General features: G+C 37.0%; 1 protein-coding gene across 1 annotated transcript in view; it reads left to right on the top strand.

Moving 5' to 3' along the window:
• CCDC171 (coiled-coil domain containing 171) overlaps positions 1-26,319 on the top strand; it is a 149,385-nt gene that overhangs the window by 6,649 nt on the left and 116,417 nt on the right. Inside the window, 5 exon segments of the mRNA XM_037373775.1 lie at positions 1,815-1,989; positions 4,765-4,946; positions 9,906-10,052; positions 21,416-21,508; positions 22,817-22,977. Of these exon segments, the coding sequence (XP_037229672.1) occupies positions 1,815-1,989; positions 4,765-4,946; positions 9,906-10,052; positions 21,416-21,508; positions 22,817-22,977 (758 nt within the window).

The raw sequence follows: 26,319 nt of genomic DNA, 5'->3' as shown, positions 1-26,319 counted from the left end.
CAAATTTTCTGCAGGGAAAGGAGTCACTGCTGCTACCAGTAGTTTGTTAGATAAAATTGCCTGGTGACACAAATAAATAAAAGGCACAGCTTGAATCTAGCCTCATAAAAAGATGTTATTTAGGTCTTACTTTTTTTGTTGTTTGTAGAGTATTAGAGTGTCATTTTAATTCTATGGAAATCTTCTGCAACTCAAACCTAGCACAGTGTTTTTGTGCATGTGTGTGTCTGTGTACACCAGATCCAGCTGGTATATCCTTTGGAAGTCTTGCAGTGTCTCACCTTGCGCAAATTTTCAGTTTTCAGTATCTACAACAATGTGTAATGTATAAATGGAGTGATGTGTTTGTCAATAACTTCATACTTGTTAATGAGAAGTTCATTCATAGGGAAATAATTTACCTGCATTACAAAGGTTTTCCCTCGTGCTGTTGTGGCTAACTAGTATTGAAATGAAGTAGTAGGAAGAAAATAATTAATCTTTTATTTAGCTTGAATATCAGCTTTTGTAATAGTATATGTAAGGAAAGGTGGGCACTGAGTACAGCAGTAGTTGTAATCAGCTTCAGATTCTTCCCACACTTGCTAATGCCAATCCGGCAGCTGATATCCTGGTTTAAACTGTTGGTGCAGAAGTATTATTACTAGTGCAGATAATGATTCTGCTCTTAGCAGTTTGCTAGGAGCAGTTGGTGTGGGTGCTTATTCATCTTTTCTGGGTGAAATCCAGCCAATAAACCAAGTTTGCTGTTCCATATCCATTTTGTATTGGGGTGTGTACAAAATTACGAGATTCCTGCTTCTTCCACAATTACTTGCTCTTGGGCTCTAGTTAATTCATTTTTTACCCATTGCCCCATCAGTTGTGGGGCGGTTCTATAAATAGATCCCTGGAATTACCTGGATTTAAAAAGAAACCCAAACCACCTCTTACATTGAGAATTTGAAAGGTGGGGGTGCACAAGGATCTTCTGCACCATTTTTCTGTTGTGATGTGCACCCCAAAGTTAGGTTGCATTTTAAATAGATAAACTACTTTGAGAGACTTTTTTTTATTTCCCTATCCATATACTGTGTAGTTACAGATAATGGAAGTGCTTAAGTTACCTACATGTGATACTATTGAACTAAAAGGGCTACTTTGTAGATATTCTGGAGAAATACTTAATTTAATGTCCACTTTGTTGTGTTGAAATAACTTGAACTTGATTTTCTAGACTCAGTTTTTGGCAGCAATGACTAGACTATGTTTCTTAATCTGGAAAAGATAACTTTTTGAAGCATTTTCCATTCTTAGTTTGTTGTGTGCTAAATTTAGTAGCATTCTGTTTTGACTACTGAACATTATTGTACTGAATTTTATGTTTATAAATATATTTGTGAGTTATTAGACATCTTGGTCTAGCGTTCCAACATGACTGTTTTTTTAAGTGTTAAATTTAAAGAAAGTTACCAGAATGCTTGTGGAATATGTTTCTGTTGATGCAGTTTTTCATTTGAGGTGCAGAAAGATGGCTTTATTATGACTTCTGTTTTCTTACGATAGTGTATTTTTGGAAAAATGGAGGAGTATGTTTAAGGTACAGAAAATTAATCTAGGAGTAGGAAGAGTTTGCAGAAAACAACAGTGAAAGTACTTAAAACCTGCATAATTGTGCATTTACAAGACTATATTTCAAATTCAAGTGGAATAAGAAGGCAGCTATAAATGCAATTCAAAATATCTTTTAAAATACTCTGTGGGTGTATTTCTGTAACATTGCATTTTTTCAAAGGAGCACATTGGCCGTTTTCTGAAACAAATTTGTTTTCTAGCTATCCAACTATGAAAGCCAGATAGTCAAATTACGGTTGGAAATTGAGAAAGGAGAGGCTGTTCGACAAAGTCTGGAGTATGAACTGGCAATTGCCAGAAAAGATGCTCGTCTGAAAACATATGCTGCAGAAGAGGAATTGAGTGATGCAAAAACCAGACTTGTGGAACTGCAAGGTAAGTTTCAAAAAAGCAAACATGGAATGAAGGCTAAGTCAGTTCCAAGTCAGAAAGACAAGTGAGAAGCAGTGACTTAATTAAATTTTCTACTTACTGCTGTTTTTCTAGGATCTCTTTCTGTTACCTGTCTGCTTTTGTAAACTTGCAAGAGTTTTGTAAACTCTTGCAGTCTCATGTGTGAATTAAAACTAACTGGCTAAACTTGTCAACCCTTTTTCCTCTTGCCCCATACCTTCTGTTGTTCCCTCTTTCACTGCTGTCCTTGTGCAGAATCGTAATCCTGTTTATCACGATATCCAGCAGTTCTTCCTTTTCCATTTCAGGGAAAAAGAAAGTCTATTCCTATTCATTTGTTTGCACTATTTCCATAACTTTTTTCAAGAAGTTCTCATCATACTTCTTCTTTCTTTCACCTTTTCAAAGGTCTCAAGCTTTTCAATTTTTGTGTCTAGTTTCTTTTCTTACCATCCTTATTTCTCTTTTTATAGGTAATGGAACATGTTTGTTGTGACAGTAATACGTGGAAGTGAGGGTTTTTACCTAGACATTTTTTTCCCCTACTGGTTTTCTATTCAGTCCTTGGTCCTCCTTAACAAAGATTTCTCATTCTTACAAGTAAGGTGCATTTTTAATTACTTAAGTAGGTATAATACCTTTTTGTTCTAGTACAGGAGATGAATTTCAGAGTTTGCTGAACCTTTGATGTTCCATGAAAAGTTCAGAGCACTCTTCCTGGATATTTTATCCTTCCAAGAATAGAAAGAGATGTGGAAACTTGCAAGTACTTAAAATACCAGGTGTTTTTAAGATGGTTGGAAAGCTGAACTTCTCACTCCTTTGGAGAACATACACACAGGAAAAATAGCTTATGGATTGCAGGCTGGAAGAAGGCATTTATGTTCCATTTGGAAATTCCCCTGTGATTGCAAGCGGAAGACTTTAGCGGCTTGTTTCTCACTTAAAGGAAAGCTGTGCTTCTTTCTGTGCATGCTCACTTTACTGCTGGTTTGCTTGCCAATTTAGTAGTGTGTGTGTGTGTGTTTTTTAATTTAGAAAACTCATTGGCTACTGTATTGGGCATTGCTGGCAGGTGTGGGTGGTGGATGTGGGTCTGCAGGGCCACCTGTGCAGGAGGAAAGCATTCTGGGTCTGCCCAAAGCTGGTCCTGGCCAGTTCCACAACAGGCAAACCCACCCACCACCTTGCTCCAAACTGCTGACCGGGGAATGCATGGCACCTCTGCCACAATGTGATTCAGAAAGGGTGGTAAATGCTGAGAGGAAGAGAGAAAGAGAAAAAAAGAAACAGCGGGAGAAACGGGAACAGAGCAGCAGTCTGAGCAGGGGCTGGGGCCAAAGTAGTAGCTGCCCATGCAGGCACCAAGAGGCAGGACTCGAAAGGGACTTCTGCTGATGGAGGAAACCACAGTGCAGCAATCCCAGTCCACTGTGCTGCCTGTTACCTCTCTGAAGGGACTGGGCGTTATAACTTAATGTGTGGTGAGGAGGCTGGAGAGCAAAAAGTGGGTAGGAGAGGTTTTGCAGAGGCAAGGAGTATTTTCTTGTGTGTTTGTTAATTTCTTTGAATACCAGAATCTGTAATTAGAAGTCTTTTAACAGACAGTAAACTACATTGGTTGAAATTCCTCAAACTGTTGTTTTTTCTGTGAGAGTTGTCAAGAAGTCAAATCATCATGGTGTTGCTCCTCAATTCTTTTGCAGTTTATAACTTACTGCATGTTTGCCCTGGTCACTCAGAGCTTTCCTCACCTCATTTGGTGCTTTGATGTGACCCCGACCTAAGCTGCTTGGACAGAATGCCTCATTTGTGGCTTGTCCTCATCAGTATTTCCTCCAAATTGTTTTTCTGCTGTTCTCAGTGAGGCTTGACTTTCTGCTGTCATACAGTCCTTTCTCATCATTGTGTTCATTGATTGTCCTAATATGCCTCTTCTGTTTGTTTCATCCTTCTTTGACTGGGAAGACATTTCAGAAAACTGGAGTGAATTTGAAATATAAATCTGTTAGAAAGTGGTGATCCCTTAAATGCGAGTTAGAGTTATAGTTGGTAAAATGAAAAGCTGACACAAAGTACTTTCATCTGAAAGCCAGTTTCTAAAACAAAGCAAAGTTCCTAGTCATAGTGCTTAAATAGCCGTAGATGATGAAGGCTTCTGTGGCATTTAAGCATTTGTGGATGAGTTCCTCTACAATGTTCTTCTATCTCAGGGCATTTGTTGGGCTCAAGATTTAAATCTGGTGAGCAGCAATAAATTTCCTTGGAACAGCTAAGCCTTTGCTTGCTAGCCCAAGCTGTCTGAGGTTTTGCTGTACTCCCTTTCATGGGGCACATGCCTGTCTTTAGTTTTGAGCTCAGTTGAAGTGATAGTAACTGATGCAGACTAATATCTATATTAAATAGACATTTGGAAATAAGCTGACCAAATCAGAAACCTGAAATTAAATCCTCCATGCTATAGAGACCTTACTTGAAAGAGTTATCTCAAGTTTTTATTCTTTTCCAACGGAAGAAGAGTTTTAACGTGCAAAAATCTCTAAAGTATTCAGATCTCCTTCTGTGAAAGATGTTATAAGAACACAAGATTTGATTGTTTCTTTGTAGTGAAGGTTGTGCGCTCTGGAAGTGTTGATGTTCAAGTGTTCCACAGGATATCACAATACACAGAAGAACTGATGATAGTTATACATTTTTTTTTCTGAATATGCTTTGCAGTGCTACTTGTCTGTCTTTCTCTTTTTCTGTAAACAATAGCATTGAATGAAAAACTTCAGCAGAAAGTGGCAGAAACTGAGAAAACATTTCACATTGCTCAGCAGAAGTGGAAAGAACAACAGCAAAGACTTGCAAGAGAGAAGGATGATATCCACAGAACTTGCAAGAATGAATATAAATTGCTTGTTAAGGAAAGAACCAAGCTAGAAGGTGTTTTGCAGGTATGATGTGATAATAATTGGAAAGTTTCCTGAGATGATGGCTGGAACATTTTTGGTACAGAGTGTGTGGTGGCTTGGAGTTTTTCTGATTTAGGGAAAATATCCCCCAAGTAGCTAAATACTGCAGAATATTTCTGAAGAATATAGCTTTATAAAGTCAAACTTACTGTGTCAGAGTCTTTCTTGCTTTGGTGGAATGTGTTGTGGCTGATTTTCATGGTAAACACCTAAACTCGAGCTACCAGTGCACGCACAGTGGTAGTGAGGCCCATTTGCTCTTGTGCAGATCTAAGTCAGTAAAATCAAGGACACCCAACACCTAGCTTCCAACTCTGTTTCCCTCTTACCACCTCAGTCTGACATCTAATAGCCTGTTAACATGAAAATAATTTCTATAATATGGAGACTACGTCCTGTCAGGAAACCCATATAGTTATGATGGGATTTCTGGCTGTGTATTGTACATTATTTGTTCCATGCCACATATGAAAAATGCCTGTTACTGGAAATTCTGCCATTTGGTTAGAAAAAAAATCATCTAATACTAAGAGATGGTCTTATAATCTGTTTTAGACTGTTTTATTCTTCAGATAATGAATTTCAGTGTATTTCATGAAAAAATTAATTATCAAAGTTGAGTTGCATTGGTATGCATAAATCCCTTAGGTGTTAAATGCGTAAAACATAATAGAAATGCAGACTTTTTTTACACTTTTTAAATACAGTCAAACTATTAAAAACTGAATTATATTTCAAAGAAGTCTTGTAGTAGTGTTGTGTGGTAATGCTGAGTTTCTTCAGTACAAAAAGTACCCAACTTTTACCTGCTCTCCAGGGACGCAAACAATTATATCAACTTTCATCTTTTTAATTGACAATTTAATTATCTTAAATCTTAGCAATGTATAATACCATATGAGGAAAACTGAGCATGTATTCAGCTATAGTTATCCTTTATATTTTTCAAGAAGTGTAATATAGAGGCTCTGTTAAGCCTGGTAGCCATTTATGCATATGCATGACATATGCAGAGAACAGATTGGTACTAAGAGAATCACTGTATTTAGTGAAACTCTTTCTTTTCCTACATTCATATTTTTTTCTTTTCTAGCTACTTTTAAGATGTGGCAGACTTATCTCAGTTGGTCTGGGCACTAGTCAAGCAGCAGAAAATCAGCCCTGCTTTGCTCCCACGCTGTCAGCTTCTAGTCTGGGACTTCACCAAACGGTCTTCCCAAATGACACAAAACAGTCCTTACCTGGCAGCTTGATAGCACAGTTCTGACAGCAAACCTGCCTGTTGCTCTACATTTAGTGCTGTTGGTCAGATTCTGTATGCCACCTGTAGGTCTTAAAAAACTAAGGCAGAGAGAATCCCTTAATTAGGTGTCTTCTCAAAGTATGTGTGCTGACCCTTCAGCTGTTTGTTTGAAGGCAGGATCTGGAAAGAGAGGTAGAATAACAAGACCTGAAGTAGAAATCAGGTACCATATGGATATGTGGTGTTTCTGTGCATGGGCTGCAAAAGGAGTTGCACTCTGTTGCTGGTTTAATGATCAGAAGCCGTGATGGTGGAGAAAGATCACACTGAACTGGATTTTCTCTGAATGAAGGACAGAGAGTAATTTTGTGGATATGTAGAGCAGTGCTTTAAAGAACAGTTAAGAGAACCATAAAGGAATAGTTTAAAAAAAAAAAAAAAGAGAAGAGAAAGCCGAGGAAGGAGAAGGCTTTGGAGATAAGCGAGTTGATTGACAGGTGACACCCTAAAGGTCCTTCTCAAACCAACAGAAACATGATTCAGTTTCCATTCAAAGTTGATGCTTGAAAAAGTAGGGTTAGGTATAGGCTATGAGGAATCCTATTTTTAGGTACAGTTTTCTTTTTTTGAGTTACCAGGTAAAGCAAGCTAAGGGTGGAGCTTTGGCTCTGAGTTCTGGCTAATAGTAGGCTAAGTTACGTCGAGGAGGCTTTGGAATGGAGCTGTCTTAGGTTCTGTACAGTGTTTGGTAGAAGCTACGTTCGGTGAGTTTAATACTGTATAAAAAGAGCAATGTTGGAGAGATACACTCTCTGAAGTGATGCTGGCCTCGGAACCAAGGGAGCAGTGGATTGCTTGGGACATTATGGAACACTATGGGACATCTGGCAATGGATGTATATCCAGAAGTAAAGGTCATCTGCAGAGGCAGGTGTTTGGTTGGTAAATGTAGTAAAGCTAGAAAACTGATCACTTCTAAGGTAAATGTGATTCACTGCTAGGTGTGCACTCCTCATCTGGTTTCAATAGTAAAAACTTTATATTTTCCCAGTTTGCTTTTGTAGGTGTTCCCCTGCCCATAGCCATAGTTACAGGTTTTAGGGATAGTTATAAAATTCTAGCAAATGAAAAATATAACATACATGTTAAATATGGACTTTTCCAGCAAATAAAAACCTCCCATAAAAAATGTTAAATATGGACTTGTCTGCCTTAGTTGTTGCTTGAAAGTTTAATTGATTTAAGCTTGGCAGATAAATATGAGAAAGATCTGGGTTTATAAATTATGGCTTTAGATATGTTCCAGTCTTGTGTTGTGTATTTACAGGCCTGTTTTAAATAGTTTTATAGGTATTCTGAGTTACAAAATAAAAGCTAGATAAGGTGAATTGAATTTTTGTCTTAATAAGTACATAGAAACAAGATTTTAAGCATGTGTGCAAATCCTGCTTGAAACAGTTGCACTTCACGAACTGTAATTCTGAACCTGGGTATGAAAATGCTGAGGTATGCGTGGAAATGAAGTCAGCTTAACCTATTGAAACGGGTCTGTAAGATATGGAGGAAAAGTAATCTCGGCTTTCTAACAGGTTTGTAGAGTGCTTTCTGTGGGGTGTGCTTAGCAGACATACCATCAGCTTCATAATAAAAGACGTTGGAGTTCCATAGTAGGTGCAATAGCATCACCTTGTGGTTAGTCAGAATATAATATTCACAGAAGCACTCAATTTTTCCTTAGATCAGTTGAGAAATCATCTTGCTTACATAAGTGTTTTTTTAAAAAATCAGACATGTTTTTCATAATCATATATATGTAGTAAGTGTGTATATGACATGCAGGTATACATGTACATATATATAATTTTTTTTACGTGTCTGAAAAGTTCAGACACTTCTTTAAGATTCTGAAATTCCACAGCCATGTTGACTTGCATAACAAGTTTGATGCATTCATGTCAATTTTAGCCTGGTTAACTACATTTCCATTATAAAATGCTTTTAAGTATTTTCCAGCAAGCTATGCGTTACTTATTTAATGTATGCTTTTCCCAGCTCACTTCTGTTAATATCTGGAGGATACAGGTGAAAAGATAAAATCTCTGTATCTTTATAGTGTGGAGAGAGTCAGAGTAGTTTCAGATTTCTATAAAAATGGTTAAACATTTTTTTTTTTAGCATGCTGATTGTAAAAAGCCTCCACATTGGCTTGATGTTACAGGCAAAGTTAGAGGATTAGCTTAAATTTAGTCCATATCCAGGTATTCTATTTTTGCAATACTTTAATTTACGGAGGCCCCCATTTTTTTTCTGTGCATGAGTTTCACATGCATACTTCTTGTCTTTTCAGAGGATGCCAAAAAATAGTGCCTGCACATGAAAGAAGAGAGAAAATAAACAATTTTTTTGTTAGTAATCGGTAACACTTGGCACTGTAAAAAGGCATGATTCCCTGTCATGGTTCCCTTGTTGTCATGTTTGAGTTGCCAAAGTGTTCTGTCTTCAGTCTGGAAAACAAGTAGTGGAAGTTCCTCCAAACTTTGAAAAAGACTCGTACTTCTTTAATCTTCATGTATTAACAGGGTTCTGTCAGACTTCAATCTTCCAAGCAATCATTCTGTATGAATAATTAGTTTCCTCCTTCTCCTCCCCTGTTCTGCAGATGCCTTATGATTAGTAATTTCTAGGATCAAGATTATGTGATGTAAGAGGAATAGAAGAATTTCCAGACCAACTGGTTTATTTTCACAAAATTTCTTCTTTTGCTATGGTGTTGAGTAGAAGTAAATGAATAAGAGAACTTACGTGTTTTGCACAGAAAGTAATTTTAACAAATTGGGTCTCCAAAGGTACCCCAACTAAATCACTGGATTTGTGTCTTGTTTCTGATGCTAGTTATGGAAAAGCTTATTCCTGTCCACTAGACCAAAGCTATTCCTTTTGAGACTTCTCAGATCTCCAGCTTAAGCATGCACTAGGCTACTGGGGGGTCATTATTTGGCTACTTTCCTCTGAGTCTGGTGTGTTGTGAATGTGGATTTTGTAGCAGTGACTCCACAAAGCTGCAGAGTCCCGTAGTGTTAGTAATTATCCTAGCCTGTAGCTTGGTTCAGCTTCTGAATGCAGAAATAGTGGGAAACAACTTGGTTATTCTACTGAGAACTTCGTAGTTCATGTAGATGGTTTTTTGAAGTAATTCAGCTTATAGACAGAAGAAAGTCTTTTTCAGAGTAGCAGAAGTGAAGATTATTTAATCTATGGGAGTAACTACTTCTAAAAATTTCTGATCTGATTTCAAGTTCTGACAGTTAAGACCAGAACAAAATAGAACTTCTGTCCCTGTGTATCATTAAATCATACTTAACTGTTTTCCTCTTCCATCATTGCCATTCTGCTGAAGGAGAGAAGAGATTGGAAGAGCAGTCTTGTACTCTTTAGAGAGTAAGTTTTCCTGTGAGTAGTTGGCTCTGATTTTAGTATCACAGGTCATGCTTATAGTGATTTTTGAATGAACACATTTTACCTGCTGGTGAATGAAGAGCATGTCTGCTGTTGGGTAAATGGTTCTCTTGACATGCTGATGTGTTAGATTTTAATAACCCAATCTAATGCAGTTTCCATTCACAAAGTATTTATTTTTTGAACTGTTTACTGTAATACTTTATCTTAGTAAAAGTATCTCTATGCTTTGTTTTTTCTAGGAGCAGAATAATACACTGCAAAATTTGCGTGAGAAAATGAAAGAGGTGGAGGTGGAACACAATGTCTGTACTGAGTTGCTGAGATGCCAGGCCAATGAGCTTGAATACAGTGTTGAACGAGAGGAGCGACTTAAAAAAGAGCTTAAAGTAAGGCTTTTTGACTGTTGCTGTTAGTCTCAACAAGCACTGACACTAAGCAATTTCATTTTTGAGGGGTGGAATCACCCAGTTATGCTATGAATTCTGAGTACTCGATTAACAAAATGTTGAACTTATGTTTTGTGGAAAAGCCTGAACAGGCAAGTGCCACTTACACTGTGTACCTGACTCGAGACTGGTGTTTGAGTAGCAGATAGGAAAAGGTTTATGTAAGCGTGCAAACAAGGCTAACTTTAGGAAATTGCATCTTTTCCCTAACCTCTCCATTTGTCTATCTTTCTATCTGTTTGCATTAAGAACAGATTTTGAGAACTAGTGAACTTGTGATGGAGAATCTACTGGAGCTGAGAGAGTCACCAGATGGTGTGCTAGGTAGAGAGAATAGCATACTGGAAGATCACAGTGGTGTTAACGGCAACCTCTTTCTATCTAGACTTAAACGCTACAGATAGTTTTAGTTTGCCTGTCTGTTGAGTGACCCCTGTTGCTGAGAAGTCTGGAATTAAGACTAATAACTTGTAAATGTATTCCTTTCACTAAACTGCTATTTCTGTCTTTGTTTGTCCACTGGTAGGCTCTGTAGGAACTATGTTATCTGTATGTACAGTCTGGACTAAGACTTCCTTGGCAGAACATTTGTCAGTGCAGAAAGGCACAGGGTCCAGATGATTCTTTATCCTGATTTAAGTTTTTTACCAGAGGCATCTTTAAGTATTTTCTGCAACAAATTTTAAAGAAATGGCACTTGCAGGATGTTGGGAGCCCTTAAAGAAATAAGTGAGATACAGTTTTCAGCTGTGTTAGTTCTGTTATCCCTTAAAGGCAAAAAAAGTATTTAAAGCATTGTTTGCTATGTGGGTAGAGCCCTCCATTAAAGGTGAAGTACAAAAGAAAATTCCTACAGGGAAGATCAAAGCTCATCAGCTAAAACCACTGACTTATTGACCAACAAGGTAGACTTCTGTGCCTTCGGAGAGATCTACAGGAAATCTATTGTGATGTATTTTGCGCTGCACATGTTGGCCTAGGCAGAACTACCTTTAGCTGGAAAATGCTGTTTTACTGTGAAGTTCCAATACTCCTGTTAAAAAAAAAAAAAAAGATTTTTGCTTCCAAGGACATGAACAAGGGCTTTTTTGTGGCTTCATGGCTTTTAATATATTAACATAGGAATCATGAGCTGAAAGCAGGAGGAGCAAGGCAGTGAATTGTTTTATCTTTCTAAGTATTTTGATTTGGTGTACTCACAATCTGTAAATTTGGAAAGGAGGCAATCAGTTCCTTGAAAATGCTGTGTCCTGGAGATGGTTTTATCAGGGAATGCTATCTGTTAACCACAGTCAGCTAAGATACTGTAATTTTTATTAAATTGTGACGAAACCTCTTGTATTCAAAACTTCATACAAATAAGCACAAGTCCCTATGAATTAAAAAAAAAAAAGTCCAAGTTAGACTGTAGTGCATACGCTTTGGTCCATTTCCATCTCATTCTACTATCCTAAAGGTAAATTGCATGCGTGTAAGTGTCTGAAAGGGCCTACAGAAATAACTTACCCATTCGATACTTTAAATCAGAGGTGTGAACTAATGGGGAACTCTGAAAATACCTTTATTCTTTAAGAAGCGAAAGCATTAGATCCTTTTAAGTTTTCAGTATGGGTTACTCTAGATTTCATATTGGATAGTGGACTCAAACTCCAGAAAAGTCTGTGACAACAGCATCACCTGCATCTTACAAGGTACCAGTACTCTGCATTGCTGTTTGTAGTGCAAAATTTGTTCTCCCTTTTCTGTGGTCATGAAAGGCTGCAAGCATTCTGAAGTTCAAAATTCAGGTTAATAAAATCTGTTTTAAGTTGCTCTCTCATCCATGTCCCCTCCCCACCTATTGTATACTGAGAAACACTTTCATATTAACAGAGTTTGAATCCTAACTGCAACCTTTTTTTGATTTTTTAAATGTGTCATTCCTCTTCTTCTCTTACCTTCTGGAACTCAGTCAAGCAAAGGTATTTGTCCTTCATGCGGAAACAGAGTGGAAAGACCTCAACCAAAGGGACCAAATCTGCTCTGTAGCTCAGTTACTGGAATTTTGTGCTTGGAGGCTGAGAGGGAAGGAAATGGGGGACTGTTCAAGACAGACTTTTTGCATAAAGGAGGGGGGAGATAATCACAATCTTCCCTTCTAATTGCGTTTGAAGGAAAGGACTATGCCCTTTATAAAAGGGCATGTTGCATTCCCAAGTAAGAAGTGCCTCTGTGAAGCCTGGAGATTGTGGGATTTAAACACATTGATGTCAGTAGAATTTCCTCCTCTCTGCCTTAACTGCTCACTAGCATGCTAGCTTCTGTGGATCACATTCTTAGTTGCCAAATTCTTCCCATACGTTCTGGAAGAGGCCTTAAAGAAGGGCACTAAAGCCTGAGCAGTAGGTTTCACTGTGTGCTAACATGCCAAGGTCTCCTTGTGTTTCTGCCCATTTGGTATTACTCTCACATAGTTCTGTGGTGTTCTAGCTGTCCGTTTAAAACTCCTTAACGTATAGGCATAAGTATTACCCATGTTAGAGGTACGGATAAATTTCTGATGACTAGTCCTGTACTTCCAGCTGTGGTTAAATACAGTTTGTATTTTTGCCTGTGATGTCAGTATTTGAGATGGATTTCCATTCAGGTACAGAAGCCTTAAAGCAATACACCCCAGAAAGTATAGTCTAAATTTTTTCATGAAGTAGCCTGTATTTGTTCATGGAATTTGTAGCTTCAAGATTGAAAGTTGTTTTTTGTGGGAGGATGGACATAGGAGACATACCTTATTTCAGTTTCCACGTGGAGTACCTTGTGTTAATGGGCATTTGGTTAGAAAATTAGTACTTAAATTCTTGATGGGAGTGAACTTAAGGGTGATTTCTGTGAAGCGTGGTGTAATTCTAAGTAAAAGGCAATCTTATAATCTTTATATTATACATTAGGTATGTGTCCTGTTTTCGGCAGGGATAGTTATTCCTCTTGGTGGCTAGTTCAGTGCTGTGTTTTGGGTTTGGTGTGGGAACAGTGTAATCAGGGACGTTTTGATTTCTCAGGCCTTGCCGGTGGGAGGGCTGGAGGGGTGTAAGAAATTGTGAGGGAACACAGCCAGGGCAGCTGACCTGAACTGGTCAAAGGGGTATTCTATACCATGGGATGTCATGCTCAGTATATAAACTAGGGGGTAGGTGGGGCTGGCCGGGCATTCATTAGCAGGTGGTGAGTGGTTTTGTTGTGCATCACTTGTTTTCTTTCCTCCCTTCTGTTTGGATTTCATTTTTCTCCCCTTCTCTCTTCTTTTCAATATAACTGTTACTGCTATCATTACTGCTGTTCTTTTGTTTTTATTTTATTTCAGTTATGAATTTTTTCTTATCTCAACCCTCGAGTTTTACATTCCTTCCTGATTCTCCTCCCCACCTCTCCGGGGAGGAGGGTGCGAGTGTGCATCTGCATGGTACTTAATTGCTGGCTGAGGTTAAACTGTCACAATATGCAGTAAGGATGAACTTTTTTTGGAGTTCACAAGGCTGTTCCTGTACTACCCTCTGCTGGACATAAGGGAGAAATCCATGGGAAAATAATTGCTTAAGTAATGAAAGGAGGTGTTAAATTGAGAATCTTTTTGTACAATGGCACTTATATTTATGAAAACATTATCTGATAGACTATATTATAAAGAAAGCAAGGTGAAGAAAGTCTGCCTCCTCTTCTTTTTTAATATTCGCATGGTTTTATGCTTCAATCATTATTCTGAACATGGTCTAAAAGAAGACATTTCTAGTTTTTGGAATTAAAACTGAAGAGAAAGAATAATAGCAAGTTCCTGTGGACTCTTCACTTGAAAGACAGCTGAACCTGCTAGCTTTTCAGTTTGCAGTGATACCAGTGTGGTATATTACTGCGTGGACATGGAGTCCTTCTGAAGTGGAACACTTACTATACCAGAAAAATTTAAATTGGGAACCTTATGATTATGATTATTATTATTATTATTATTATTATTATTATTATGTATCTTTAGCCTTCAATTCAGTAGTCAAAAAAATTCCTGATGTGTATATATTGAACTCAACAAGATGCTACTATTTCTGATAATCAGTTTCCTGGAACCAGTGTATTTTATTTTAGCCTTTAGCTTCACTGCTCTGGAAGGATGATTTCTTGGGAAATATAAAGCAATTTTTATATAAAATAGTGTTTCTTCTGATGTGTCTAGCTGCCAAAAAGCTGCATGGGAAAACTGTTTGACAAACAGTGAAAGAAATGCTAATGTGGATTTTACCACAAGAAACGGAATTGTTGGTTCATAAATTTTAAACTCTCTCTTAATAGTGATTTTGTATTTTCTTTTTATGCATTTGAGGCTGCCAACTCTTAGTAAGCTGGAGCTCAAGGTCTTTTGAATTTTTTAAGCCTTTTTCATGGGGCCTGAAAAACATCCCATAACTTGGTCCATTTTATTTCTGAGACTTGAGTAAGTTGCCATATTTCTGAGACTTTGAGTTACCATTTAAAGACCATTCACTTAGCTTTCACTTTGCCCTTCCTGCTTCCCCACCCATAAGCATATTGACCTTTTCATGTCCTGCTAAATGTGTTATCTTCTACTGTTTGGTGATGCTGCTATGATGGAGAGATGGCGGCAAAGACTTGAGGGATGGTCCGTTTCTGTATTTGCAGAAGGTGCATGTGCATACTTTAAGGCTGTGGGTGTGTTACATTTCTTACTGTATTCGAGTCGATCAAACACAAAATTTAGGTCCCAGCTAAAAATAAAACCAAACTCCTAAACCTGCAGAACTGCTTTTCCCCCCCCTGCTTGTTATTAATTTTACCATAAATTGTAGCATAAGCTAAGTTACAGTTCTCATAAGAAAGACTTGAGAAAGCTCCAAGCAGTGCAAGAGAGGCCACATTCCTAAGCCAATTAACAGTGCTGCTGGTTAAACTACTTTTTGTCTTTTATGACTACACACTCTTGATGGCTTATCCCTGCTTAATCCACTGCTTTCTAATGTCTGCACAATGCACAACTGGCATCTAGGAATTCTAGCTACTCTGACTGTCTTGTATGTCCTCTAAGTGCTGCAGTTTTTGTAGTGGTATCTCTGTGGTGGCTCCAAAGTTCAGGTTTCTCCAGTGACAAGCTTATTGACGCAATGGACTTTCTTTCTGAGAGGAAATTCCTCTTTATCAACTCCTATGCATTTTATTCAAGTCCAGTTTGAAGGCTGTTCACTCTTGCCTCACAATGAGACTGAAGTTCTTTGAATACTGTCTTATGTAGCCCTTAGCGGGAGTTAGTAACAAGTCACGTGTTAATCTTGTGTATGTGCATGTATAAAGTAACAGTGTCAGTTCATGTACTGTTAAGGGGTTTACCAGCTACTAAGCATGAGAACCAAAAGGGTCATCTTTTTCCCCTCAAGGTACTGTAGAAAGTGAAAGCAGTTCAGATGAGTTCACTAGCAGGAAGGAGCTCAGTTGCAGTTTGGAATGGACTTTATCCAAAGGCAACCAAATTATGTCAATTTAGCAGTCCTAGTTGTTTTTATTCTTTTTTTTTTTTAATGTAAAGCCAAGCATATGGCTTATCTTACAGCCCCCATGCCAGTGAAGTTGTTTATGTGGTATTGTGCAGGTCAAATATGGCTCCTCTGTCAATGACAGATGTTACTCTAGACTTCATATACAGGAAATATTTATAGTGAAGGTTGACCACACTCGGTCAGACTGAAAGAACATTTATTTAAGTGGTTAAGGATTGTTTGTAGTTAAGTAGTTAAGTAACTTTATAGTTATTGAAAGGTTGTTTATTATCCGGACAGGAGATGGCTCCACCTTACCACAATCAAGAGGCATCAACTTTTCTAACGCTAGGTGGAAGTGGTCAGCACATCTTCTAAAGATATGTTTAGACCTGGCCTCCTGATTTGACTTATGAATCATAGGGAATTGCTTTTAAGTAGGAAGAAGTAAGATCTTAATCTGAATATTGAAGCACACAGAATGAGTGGATGATGATCCAGATATGAGGTATGTCCTCTTCACTCTTGAAACTTTTAATTTAGCTGAGCATTTCACATAGAGGTTGGACCTCAGCCATGGGGAAGTATAAGTATCTTGACAACTTGTTAGTAAAATAAAACTGAAAAATTGTTCATATTGTGGGCTAAATAGAAGCAGAGAAGAAAAAAAAATACTTGTATTACTGTATCTAAACTTAGTAACTGTTGTAAATGTACTTCTATCTTTTCTCCTGTTGTTTTCTGTGTTGCTTCTCTGGTAAAGGGTATCTTGATGTAAATTCAAATGTCAAATGATTACATTTTCATGGCTGTGGCATTGCACAAATGTAGGATACTGGATTACTCTTTCAGTATTCATTCAGTATGGAGTACCCCAATATTCACAAATACTGCAGTACTTAGAGCAGGTGTGAGGGACTCAGAAAAGTGGAAGCCACAAAGGCCAGTTTGGAAAATGGTACTGCAAACTGTTAGCATGCAGAAAATGTCTCCTAGAAACCATATTAGCATTGACCTGCAACAGGACATTGGAAAAAGTGACTGAATGTTGAGAGATTAAACATACAGCATGGTCGTGCACAAGTTCTAAGGCTGGCACTGAAGTTTTCTTAGTCACTTTTATTTTCTCCTAAGTCACAATTCTGTCTGTGCCATTATGGGAACAGATCCCAGATACCTTTGTTCCTTAGATTAAGGCTGAAATTGACTCAGTTGAATATCTAAGGAAACTTTGGAGATGCCATGAGTTTGTGTGTGATACCTTACTTAGGATGTCTGCCTTCATCTGTCCTATTTAGGTGCACGTGGAAATAAGGAGTGACTGAATCTCCTTGAATTGTTTTCAGTATTGTATAAGGAAACACTTTGTAACCACTGCAGAACCCACTTTTTGGATCTGTCCTTCAAATAGATCTCTGTGACTTGGTCCTGACAAGAAGCTTTCCAAGCTAAATCAGAAAGGATTCCTATTGGGCACCCAGTTGAAAGACTGTGGTCTAGATGCCTGTGACCTGCAGCCTTTCTCTGTGACCTGTTGTCCTGGTTTCGCACAGCTACCTCTTTCTAGGTAGATGTTGTGATGTGTTTGGACACATAGTTCACTAAGGGTACTGTTTCTCACCTTTTGTCTGATGCAAAGAGGTTTGCATGGCTAACATGCTTCTGGTAACAGTTTCTTTCTGTTTGTCAGATGGGAACACAAAACTCCTTTGCTCATCTCATTCCTCTTTTTGGAATTGTTAGTATGGTGTTACAGGCTAGGCTCATGGCTGACATTTCTTTCTTTTCCTTACGAAGTACGTAATGGATCATCCTCACTGGTAGAGCATGCAGCTTCTCATGGCAAGGGGAAGTGCATGTAAGTATCAGCAGAGCTTGTTTGAACCTTTACTAGCAAAATAGACAAGATTTTCTATATAGTCTTTTTTTGCAGCTGTGTTCTTCCCAAACAAATCTTCAGGCTCAGCTTGGAGTTCAGGTGCAACTTCTATGGCTGATGTGCACTTAGATAAATAGCAATTACAAGATTCATTTCCTTAGAGCACTCTAAGCAAATCTGAATTTCTTTATATTTAATAGCTCTGTATTGCTTAGCAAAGCTTATGTGCTAATGGCTGGCTAGATATCTCTCATGAAGTTTTTGTTTTCCCACTAATTTCCCACTTACTTGCTGGCTTCTGACTGTTTAAATTTGCTAGATGTATGGTGAACCATAAATTCAGCAATCAAATCATAGAACCCAGCAAAAAGAGTATTCATTGTCTCACCAGACACAGACAGCATCTACATGACTTCGTCAATTTACATATGTAATTTTTCTGCAAGCTCTTTTAAGGATCTAAATCTCTTCTGTGTAAGACAGCTGCTTATACTGATATGCTAAGATAAAGATTTACCTGAGTAATACTCTGAGGCTTTTGAAGAGAACATAATTCACTCTTCATCTTTGGCTTCTAGCGATACAAGAAATTGGTGGCAGTTCCTGTCAGATCCCTGACAGTGACTTGCCTTGAATGAAAATGTATTTTCTTTCTCTCCCTAGATCTTTATTTTCTGAAGGTCCAGTGAACTAGTGTAAAAAAGGTTTTAAAAATCAAAATTGGAACAAACTACTGGTACATAGCAAAGCTTTAAAGAATCAAACTGTAGAAGATGATGAGCTTTAAAAGCAAGAATAAGGTGTTGAGACTCCTAACATTGTGAAGAAACCCCAGTTTTGAACAAGTGAATTTTCTCCTGCCTTTATATAGTGATGTGATCTGTAAGATGATACTTACCTGCCAAATAAATATTTTGCTTTCTAATTTAAAATTTAATTACCCTATGTGCACTATCTCAAATCTCTGAATACTTTCCATTGGGATACCTGTCAGGTACATCTAGCTCTTGGTTGGTCAGTGCCTAGGGTTCGTACCTCTTTTACAGTAGGCCAGGCTTACTGTCCTGCTTGTAATTAGGAGCCTGTTTCTCACATTCCAGAGACAACCAGAAACGTATGTAGCTGAAACACTAGTTTTGCCAGTGTTTCTCTTTTTACGGGCATGCTAATTGATTCTTCAGTGACTTGTGACAACTCAAAACAAATGAACCATCTACAAGTATGTCTGTTTCTAAAGTGAAGTGCTTTTATTTCAGGACAGCAAAGGAATGATATGTTGGCACCTCTTAAGGTGTGCTTGCTTCTGCATCTCTTCCCTCATTGTCCCAGGATTTTCTTAGGACTGAAGTTTCTATATTTCTGGGAGTTTGTCTCCTTTGTATAATGTGTCTTCTCCTTGCAGTTAGTGTCTGTCATGTTGGCTTGAGGAGGTAGACTGCTTTTAAAGTACCATGAACTGATACCTGTATGCTCTGTTTGGAAGAATGTGATTGCTCCAATTTTTAATTCTTGCAGATGCTTTCACTTAAGCTGTTACTTATTCTTCCTGGTGTTATTGTTCTTCTTGGGACTGATGAAATCAGTTCTGGGGGGGCTTCATTTGAGAGAGTGTGTTAGTCATTTTGATAGTGTCTTGCATCTCTGGTTTCAGCTGGAGAGGGGCTGACATGAAGGCATAGTTCTACTTTGGACTGGTGCTTAGGAAATAAAGTAAGAGTTAATTCAAATGCAGTACAGAGCTAGTGAATTAGTAAGTTATACCTAAAAACTTCACTTGCAGAATCACTTTTTTCTTTTTCCATTTCAGCGTTCACTATGAGAATAGGCACTTGAACAAAACAGAAAAGCATTTTTGCTCTTGAGGGTATGCAGTGAAATATTCTCAGTGAAATCTCTGTTCACTCTATTTTAAAAAAATTAATTTTCCAATTGTTTTTTAAAAATGATATTTTCAGAATGTTGTGATAGGTACCTTCCTCACTGTTTCCTTTATTCTTCTCTTCAAACTTTTATTATTTTCAGGCAGACTTTTAAAATATTAATAAAAAAGAAATTAAATCCACGTCACTCATATTTATTGTTCACTGACTGCTTTTACTAGGCTGGCAGTGTTGTTGTGTAAAACCATCCTGTTGACAGATGTCGACCTGTTGGAGGATGCTAAGGAGTCCTTCCAAATTGAAGCAGGAGGTAGTTCGCCAGTTCTTCATTAAGGGCAAAGAGGAGTAGGATCTGATGTTTGCAAGGAGTAGTACTGCGAAGAGTCTAAATCAAGCTATTTTTCAAAAGAATCTTAGCAATATGGAAGGACAATGTTTGTGCAGGATTTGTGATTTTTTTTTTTTTTTTTTTTTTTTATCAAGTGTGTTAAACAGGTAGAATCCTGGGAAGAGGCAAAGTTTAAGCCTTTTGACAGCCCTTACTGTGGAGGAGCTTTTGTAAGCTCTATGCAGTTGCTGCATTTTTCTTTAGCAGGCCTTCCATGGATGTCAGTTTCAAAAGTCTTTCCTTTTGTGTGCGTGGGTGGTTATACAAAGTTTAAATTTATGCCAAGAGCTTTTATTTTAACAAGTTAATGTTTCTCTCTTTTCTTTTAAATGTTCAGAATCAAAATGCAGTCTTGCATACTTGCTACTTTGTTTTACTTTTACAAAATCTGTAACTTTCATTGTATTTATATAACCTTCTTATGTTAAGTGACTTTTTAATATTAATTCCTTTTTCTTGATCTGCCTGATTTAACTTGAAGCCAAGAGACATTTTGGGATGATTTTTAGTTTTCAATCCAATTATGAAAGTGAAAAGAGAAGATTTTATTGATAGAAAACAGTGTAGCTAAAATTGCATGTGCATTTCCATTATAGCAGATCTTTAGTTACTGCTTTTGGTAAAAGTATTTTTCCAGATGAAATTCTATGTCTAGGCCTTTGTCTGGGCATACTGATCTGGTGATTGCTTTTGTGTTTATTGTAACTTGAATTTTTTTCAGCTTGGATCACTTAAAAGTTTGAAAAAAATATAAACTACTTGAACTTTTTATAGGCAATCCAAATTTCCAAGTAGATTCTTAGCATAGTCATTTGCATTTTTGTGCTTTTCTAAATCTTATAAGAATGGATAAGAAAGATGTAGCAGCTTAATTTGGAGAATCCCATTTTGCTTAAACTATGCATGCATGTACAGGTGTTCTGTGTAATGAGATATAGTAACAGATTAAAGTACTCGGGTATTTGATAAATGAGATCATGAGCATCCTGATAATTGCTAGACAAAATCATAACAGAAGAGTTACAGGTCAAGGAACATAGCAGTAAAAAAATACTAGGTTAATGCTTTGAAATGTTAGAGAGTTTACAGGTTTTTGTTGTAAGGAAACTGACTAGTCTAGGGCTGCAAAGCAATCTGTTCTGGGCACCTTGCCTGGAAATTCGGTGCCAAAGCCAACATATTTTTGAGGAATTTTGTATCTTCTCTGTGCTTCATCCGCCTTGTTGCTGAAATTGTAGATACTCTATTGATACCTCGTATTTTGGAACATACAGGGTGTGGTTATTTTGTTTCAGGTGACAACCTTGGTGTAAAAGCAAATAATCAGGGAGTAAGTAGAATGTTTAACTTGGCCTTTCTGCTTTCTGACTTCAGCTGCAGTTTTCGTGATTATAAAAAAATGTATCAACAACATAATGCTACAGAAATGTCTTTAAATAAATAAAAAATAATAATTTAATATTCTAGATGTGTAGAATTTGTTTTTATATGTATTTCTTGGTATGAGTTCTCACAGTTCCAAAGTACAAGTAGTTCAGATATATCAGGTTGTTGTATGGCGTCGTGATATACTGAATGAATAGAGTAGTCTTTGTGTCATGTTTACCACCTCTGTGGACTTAAATTTCTTCAAAATACACTTTCAGGCAGCTACAGTGAGAATAAAGAAACTGCAAGAAAACATTGAAGCAGAGAGAGCAGCACATTTGGAATCCAAATTCAATTTGGAGATCATCCAGGTAAACTTTTTGTTAAATATTTTGTAGATGTTTACAGTAAAACAGTTGATAACATTGTAAAGATACAATCTTCCAAAAATGTTAAGACTGCTTATTTACTTTAGTGAAAACTGAATAGTCTTTTCTGCAACAAGTGTCAAAATTGTAATAGCTAATACGTAAGGAGAGAATAGAAAAATACCTGCTTTTCAGGGAACACTAAAGTTATTATAATAGATAATGAAATGTCACATTTGTAAGTTTGAGAATTCCCACTAGCAGTTAAATAGTGAGGGGAAAGGAAATGTTTCACAGTAGTTGAACGCTATACTACTGTTTATATGTCTTGCCCTGTATCTTTTGAATGGGCGTTTAGAGGTATTTGGCGATGCAGTGCATACATCCAGCTTCTCTAGGAGTGAGTTCAATGCATCCTGAAACTGCAGTTCCAAGTATAATTATTCAGAGTACATTTTAGCTTCAATCAAATTTATGGTATCTGCAGTTACCAGTAAAGATTGATTATATGAAAAAACGTAGCGTACAGACTTGAATAGTAAGTCTTTGTATCGCTAAACTCTCTCATGGAGTTTGACCCAGCATGCCAGTAATGGGTTTATTTTAAAAAGCAAGAGAGAAAAAGCTAAATGATGGTTGCTCTGGTAATTTCATACTAACTAACAAGCCTTTCAGACTGGACTTTTGAAACACTAAGTGGGAAAAAAAAAGGGAAGTTTGTTACCTGTTTTCTTCTTTTCTGAGTAACAAAAATAAATGCTGCTCTTCTTCAGTTAGTTATTTTCTTATTCTCATGATTTTCTCTATTTATAGGCACTTAAATTTTTTAAAGTGACGATTAGCAGTAGAAAGCAAAGATTTAGTTTTCTTATTTTCCTCTCTCTACAACATACAAAGGCGCTGGGAGGGTAACATTCCTTAAAATGAATGGCTAGTGAAGTTTTCTTCCTCGTTGATATACATGAAGAAGCTTCAAGTGTGCTTTGTGCTGAGTGGGAGTTAATCCCACACTTTCATGAGTCTACTTGAAAATTATAATTCCCGTGAAAAACTTCAGTAGTAACTGAAAAAGGAAAAATCAGTCTACCACCAAAAGAAATAAAAGGTGCTTTTGGTCGGTGTACCTGTTTGTCTCCATTTTGAACTGTATGCATTCATACAATTTTACATGTGTTCAATGCTTTCTATGTTTATACTTCCACACAGAATTAATGGAATAGTTACCTGTAAAGGAGAACAGAATGTAAACAGCATTAAAGGTTATGATAGTTTTTCCTAACTTGCTTTAATTGCTTTCTTATCACTTGGTAGTTAAGAATTCGAGACCTTGAAGGAGCTTTGCAGGTGGAAAAAGCCAGCCACTCAGAAGCTCTTTTGGATTTAGAAATGATCAAGAAAGAGTTCAAAGAGGTAGAAAATGCATATGAGAGAGAAAAACACAATGCCCAAGAGAACTTGGAAAAACTCAATGTGTAAGTTACCTTTCAAATTAATTGTAAAATGGCAGTAGATGGTTTGAGTACCACTTGCAGTTTACATTCTCAATAGTGTTCAGTCACAAGAAAGCAACACAGTCTGGTGCAATTTACTAAACAAGCCAAGGTTCAGAACCTGGCATTCCATTTATAATGGGTCCGTATCAGTAACCATACATATGATTGGTAGGCAGAGAAAATAACCAATCTGTTATAGATTATGTGCCAAAGCAAAAGTGTTGAAAATTATAGTTATGATAGGGTTGGCCCACCAGTAGTGTTTGGGAGGAAAACATACATGTTTATGACGAAAACATAAGTTGCAGGTTTATAACACTTCTTTTCTCTGTTTACACTTACATTCTTGTGAAAACATTACTTTTCAGTTTAGTGAGCCAGATGAATCTCTAAGACTTCTGTCTAGAAGTTGTGTGTAATTTATAGTGGATAATTTCGTTTTCAGCTTTTGCATAACTGTAGGAAGTTTTTAACATGGTAATGAAAAATAGAAAAAAGGGGTTGAAGTGTGTGAGAGCAGATGAAATTACTTGGGATTCCTTTCCTGTTCAGCACAAGCTGTTGTGTCTGTGGTAACAGACAGTTTTTGGAAGAATTTGAAGGCTTTGTTATATTCCCCAGGCAGGTATAGGATGCGCAGTACTGAGTCTTCTTCCCTGGCTGAATCAAGTATATATTGGGGTGAGAAAATGTCAGGAAGAAGAATGGCGTTGGAAGATAGATAATTGAGGAATATGTGAAATAAAGGATGATAGGAGGTGAAGTTTATGGGAAGAGGAGGTTTAAGAAGACTTGAAGTGGGTGGTGCACAATGGGGCTGTGGGAAGAGACTCAAGCTAGTAGAGTGGGCTGGAAAAGGAGCTGGCATCTCTTATCTAGGATTATATGAGTCTGTACACAGAGGTATTTATGTTGACGTATTCATACAAACAATAGTTGAGAACAAAAGAAACTGGTTTTCCTAGAACTAAGGAAGTTTGTGGGCCTGAGGAAGTCTTTCTGTATGCATGTTTACAGAGGTGTTTTTAGTAATATAGTTGAAACCTGTGCTGTATTATGAACACCTTAGAGCTTTTCATTAAACTAAGGCCAAAAGAAGTCTGAATGTAAGGTTGTGCATTTAGATAAACCAGAGTTGTATTTAAAAAATTAAAGCTTTTTTCCTAAGGAAAGGAAAAATTTTTTATGTAAAAAAATTTGTGAAAATGTGTGAAATACATTGTGATAGTAATCTAATGTGATGCTTCAGGAAGACTGCAGTCTTCACAGCTGGGAAACTGAATAAGTATATTTCAAGATTCTCTATGGTCCTAAAATAACATAATTTAATTAAACTGTACTCCCATCCTGCCTGGTTATTTTTGCTTTGAGCATGAGCTCTGTGGCAGCAACATACATGTCACTAAACCAATACCAAGTTCTTTGCCTTTCTTTGAACTGGAGAAGGCCTGGACCACTGATGTAACATTTTACTTTTTGTTGTTTTACTTTAAAAAAGCTCTTTTGTGTTCAGAACAGCCTTGTTTGGAGGAATGGCTGTTGGATCAGTAGTTTTTTCCTAACAAGCTACTTCACTCCGTAGCACATCATGCAAACATACTCAGTCCTGAAAGGACTGTAAATGTATTACACTGGGAGTTATGTATCAGTAAAACAAGTGGATTCTCAGGGTTTCTAGTGTGTTTAGCATTTTAGTGCTTGAATTTGTCTGTCTTGAGTTATTTTAAACTTTGATTACACTGGTTCTCTCAGGTATGCCCATCTATTTTAGCAAATTCTCATTTTCATGTTGCTACAAGATATTTTATCTTAGATATCTGTGCCCAGTAATAGTTTTCAGTTCAAGTTCCTCTCATGAAGATTCCTTTTGTCCCCACAGAAAGTTCATAAAATATCAGTACTGCATCTACATTTTTAAGAACAGTTCTGGTTGGTTGATTTCACCATGCTAGATCCCAGTCTCCCAAAGTGGTATGCGTGTGCATTTAAATTTCCTTAACAGTTTTTCACAGCATTTAATTCTGAATTATGTTTCTCAGGTGAGCAAAGACCTTTTGTCTCAAGAAGTAGCCTTAAATGGAGTACTGCCTGCACATGGAGTGGTGCTGATCAGTTGTTATCATGTGGAGAGCCCCACTATCCCTTTAGGTGGTGAACATGAGTACTCTCTCAACAACTCTGTATTTTTTTCTAAACACTTAGAAATTGCAAATTACACTCCACTAAGTTAGTGACAGACATTTGAGTCTTTAAGGCCTGAATGATTCTATTATTAGTATGAATATGTTCTGAGAATCAAGAGATGAATTGTGAGATAAAATGTAAGCTTATTAGGAGCATTTTTAATTACACCTTAAACATCCAGACCATTAGAACTTTACAAGTTTTACCACAAGGTTAACTTCTTAAATTTTAAATTAGTAATGTTAGTTTAAAATTGTGAAAATCTGTAAGTAGTAATTTCCCAACTAAGTATTCGAGAGACTCTGGAAGATAATTTTCTATATTAGATTATTCAACCCAGCATAAGGATAATGGTTAAATATCGAATGACATTGCTGCATTCAGTAGTGTATTATTCTTTGTGAGGATCTTTTATCTAGACGCATGAAACTTTTTTTGAGAAGTGAAGTTTTTTGTGTTTAGGGTAGTTCTGGTCTGTGAAAATTACATTTTGGAAAAATGGGAAGAATTGCATTATTTTATTTGCTAAGATAGATAGGGACTGCGAGAACTTATTCTCAAAAAGAAAATTTGTTTTTCAGATACTGTATTTCTTTGTCTGGAATTGCTGTAGGAAATACCTGAATATATGTATTTGTTTTGGCAAACACCTGGAAATACAGTTCTTATAGTTATGGTACCAGTTGCATTAGCAACTTTGATACTGGTGCTTACAGAGAAGTAAGTACTTGTGTTACTAAAATACGACAAGAACCATAAACAGCCTTCCTCTTTTCCTCTGAACTGGATAATTCTGTTCAAGACTTCTTTCCCAGGAAAGCAGATTTGCCCTATTTTGGTTTTCATTTTGTACAGAGAAGAATTTGTGCCTACTTAAAGCACCTGTTCTGTTTGTTAATTGGATATCATAATAAACTTTGCCTAACACCCAAACAGTGTCTTTCACTACATGCAGTTGTCTGTCGATACAGGCAATTACTCCTAGTAGCTTTTGCCAACTGAGTTTTCAAAAAACAGATTATTTTCTGTGATATCAGAGAATGCAAACTTTGGCATGAAAGTTAACACAGTTAAACAGATGATTTTGTTAATAGAGCTTGAAGAAACAGCTTATCCTTACAATTTTTTTAGTCCAGT

Source organism: Falco rusticolus, chromosome Z, assembly GCF_015220075.1.
Source record: "Falco rusticolus isolate bFalRus1 chromosome Z, bFalRus1.pri, whole genome shotgun sequence".
NCBI lineage: Eukaryota > Metazoa > Chordata > Aves > Falconiformes > Falconidae > Falco > Falco rusticolus.
The sequence above is the reverse complement of the archived record's forward strand: the minus strand, read 5'-3'. Positions and strand labels throughout refer to the sequence as shown.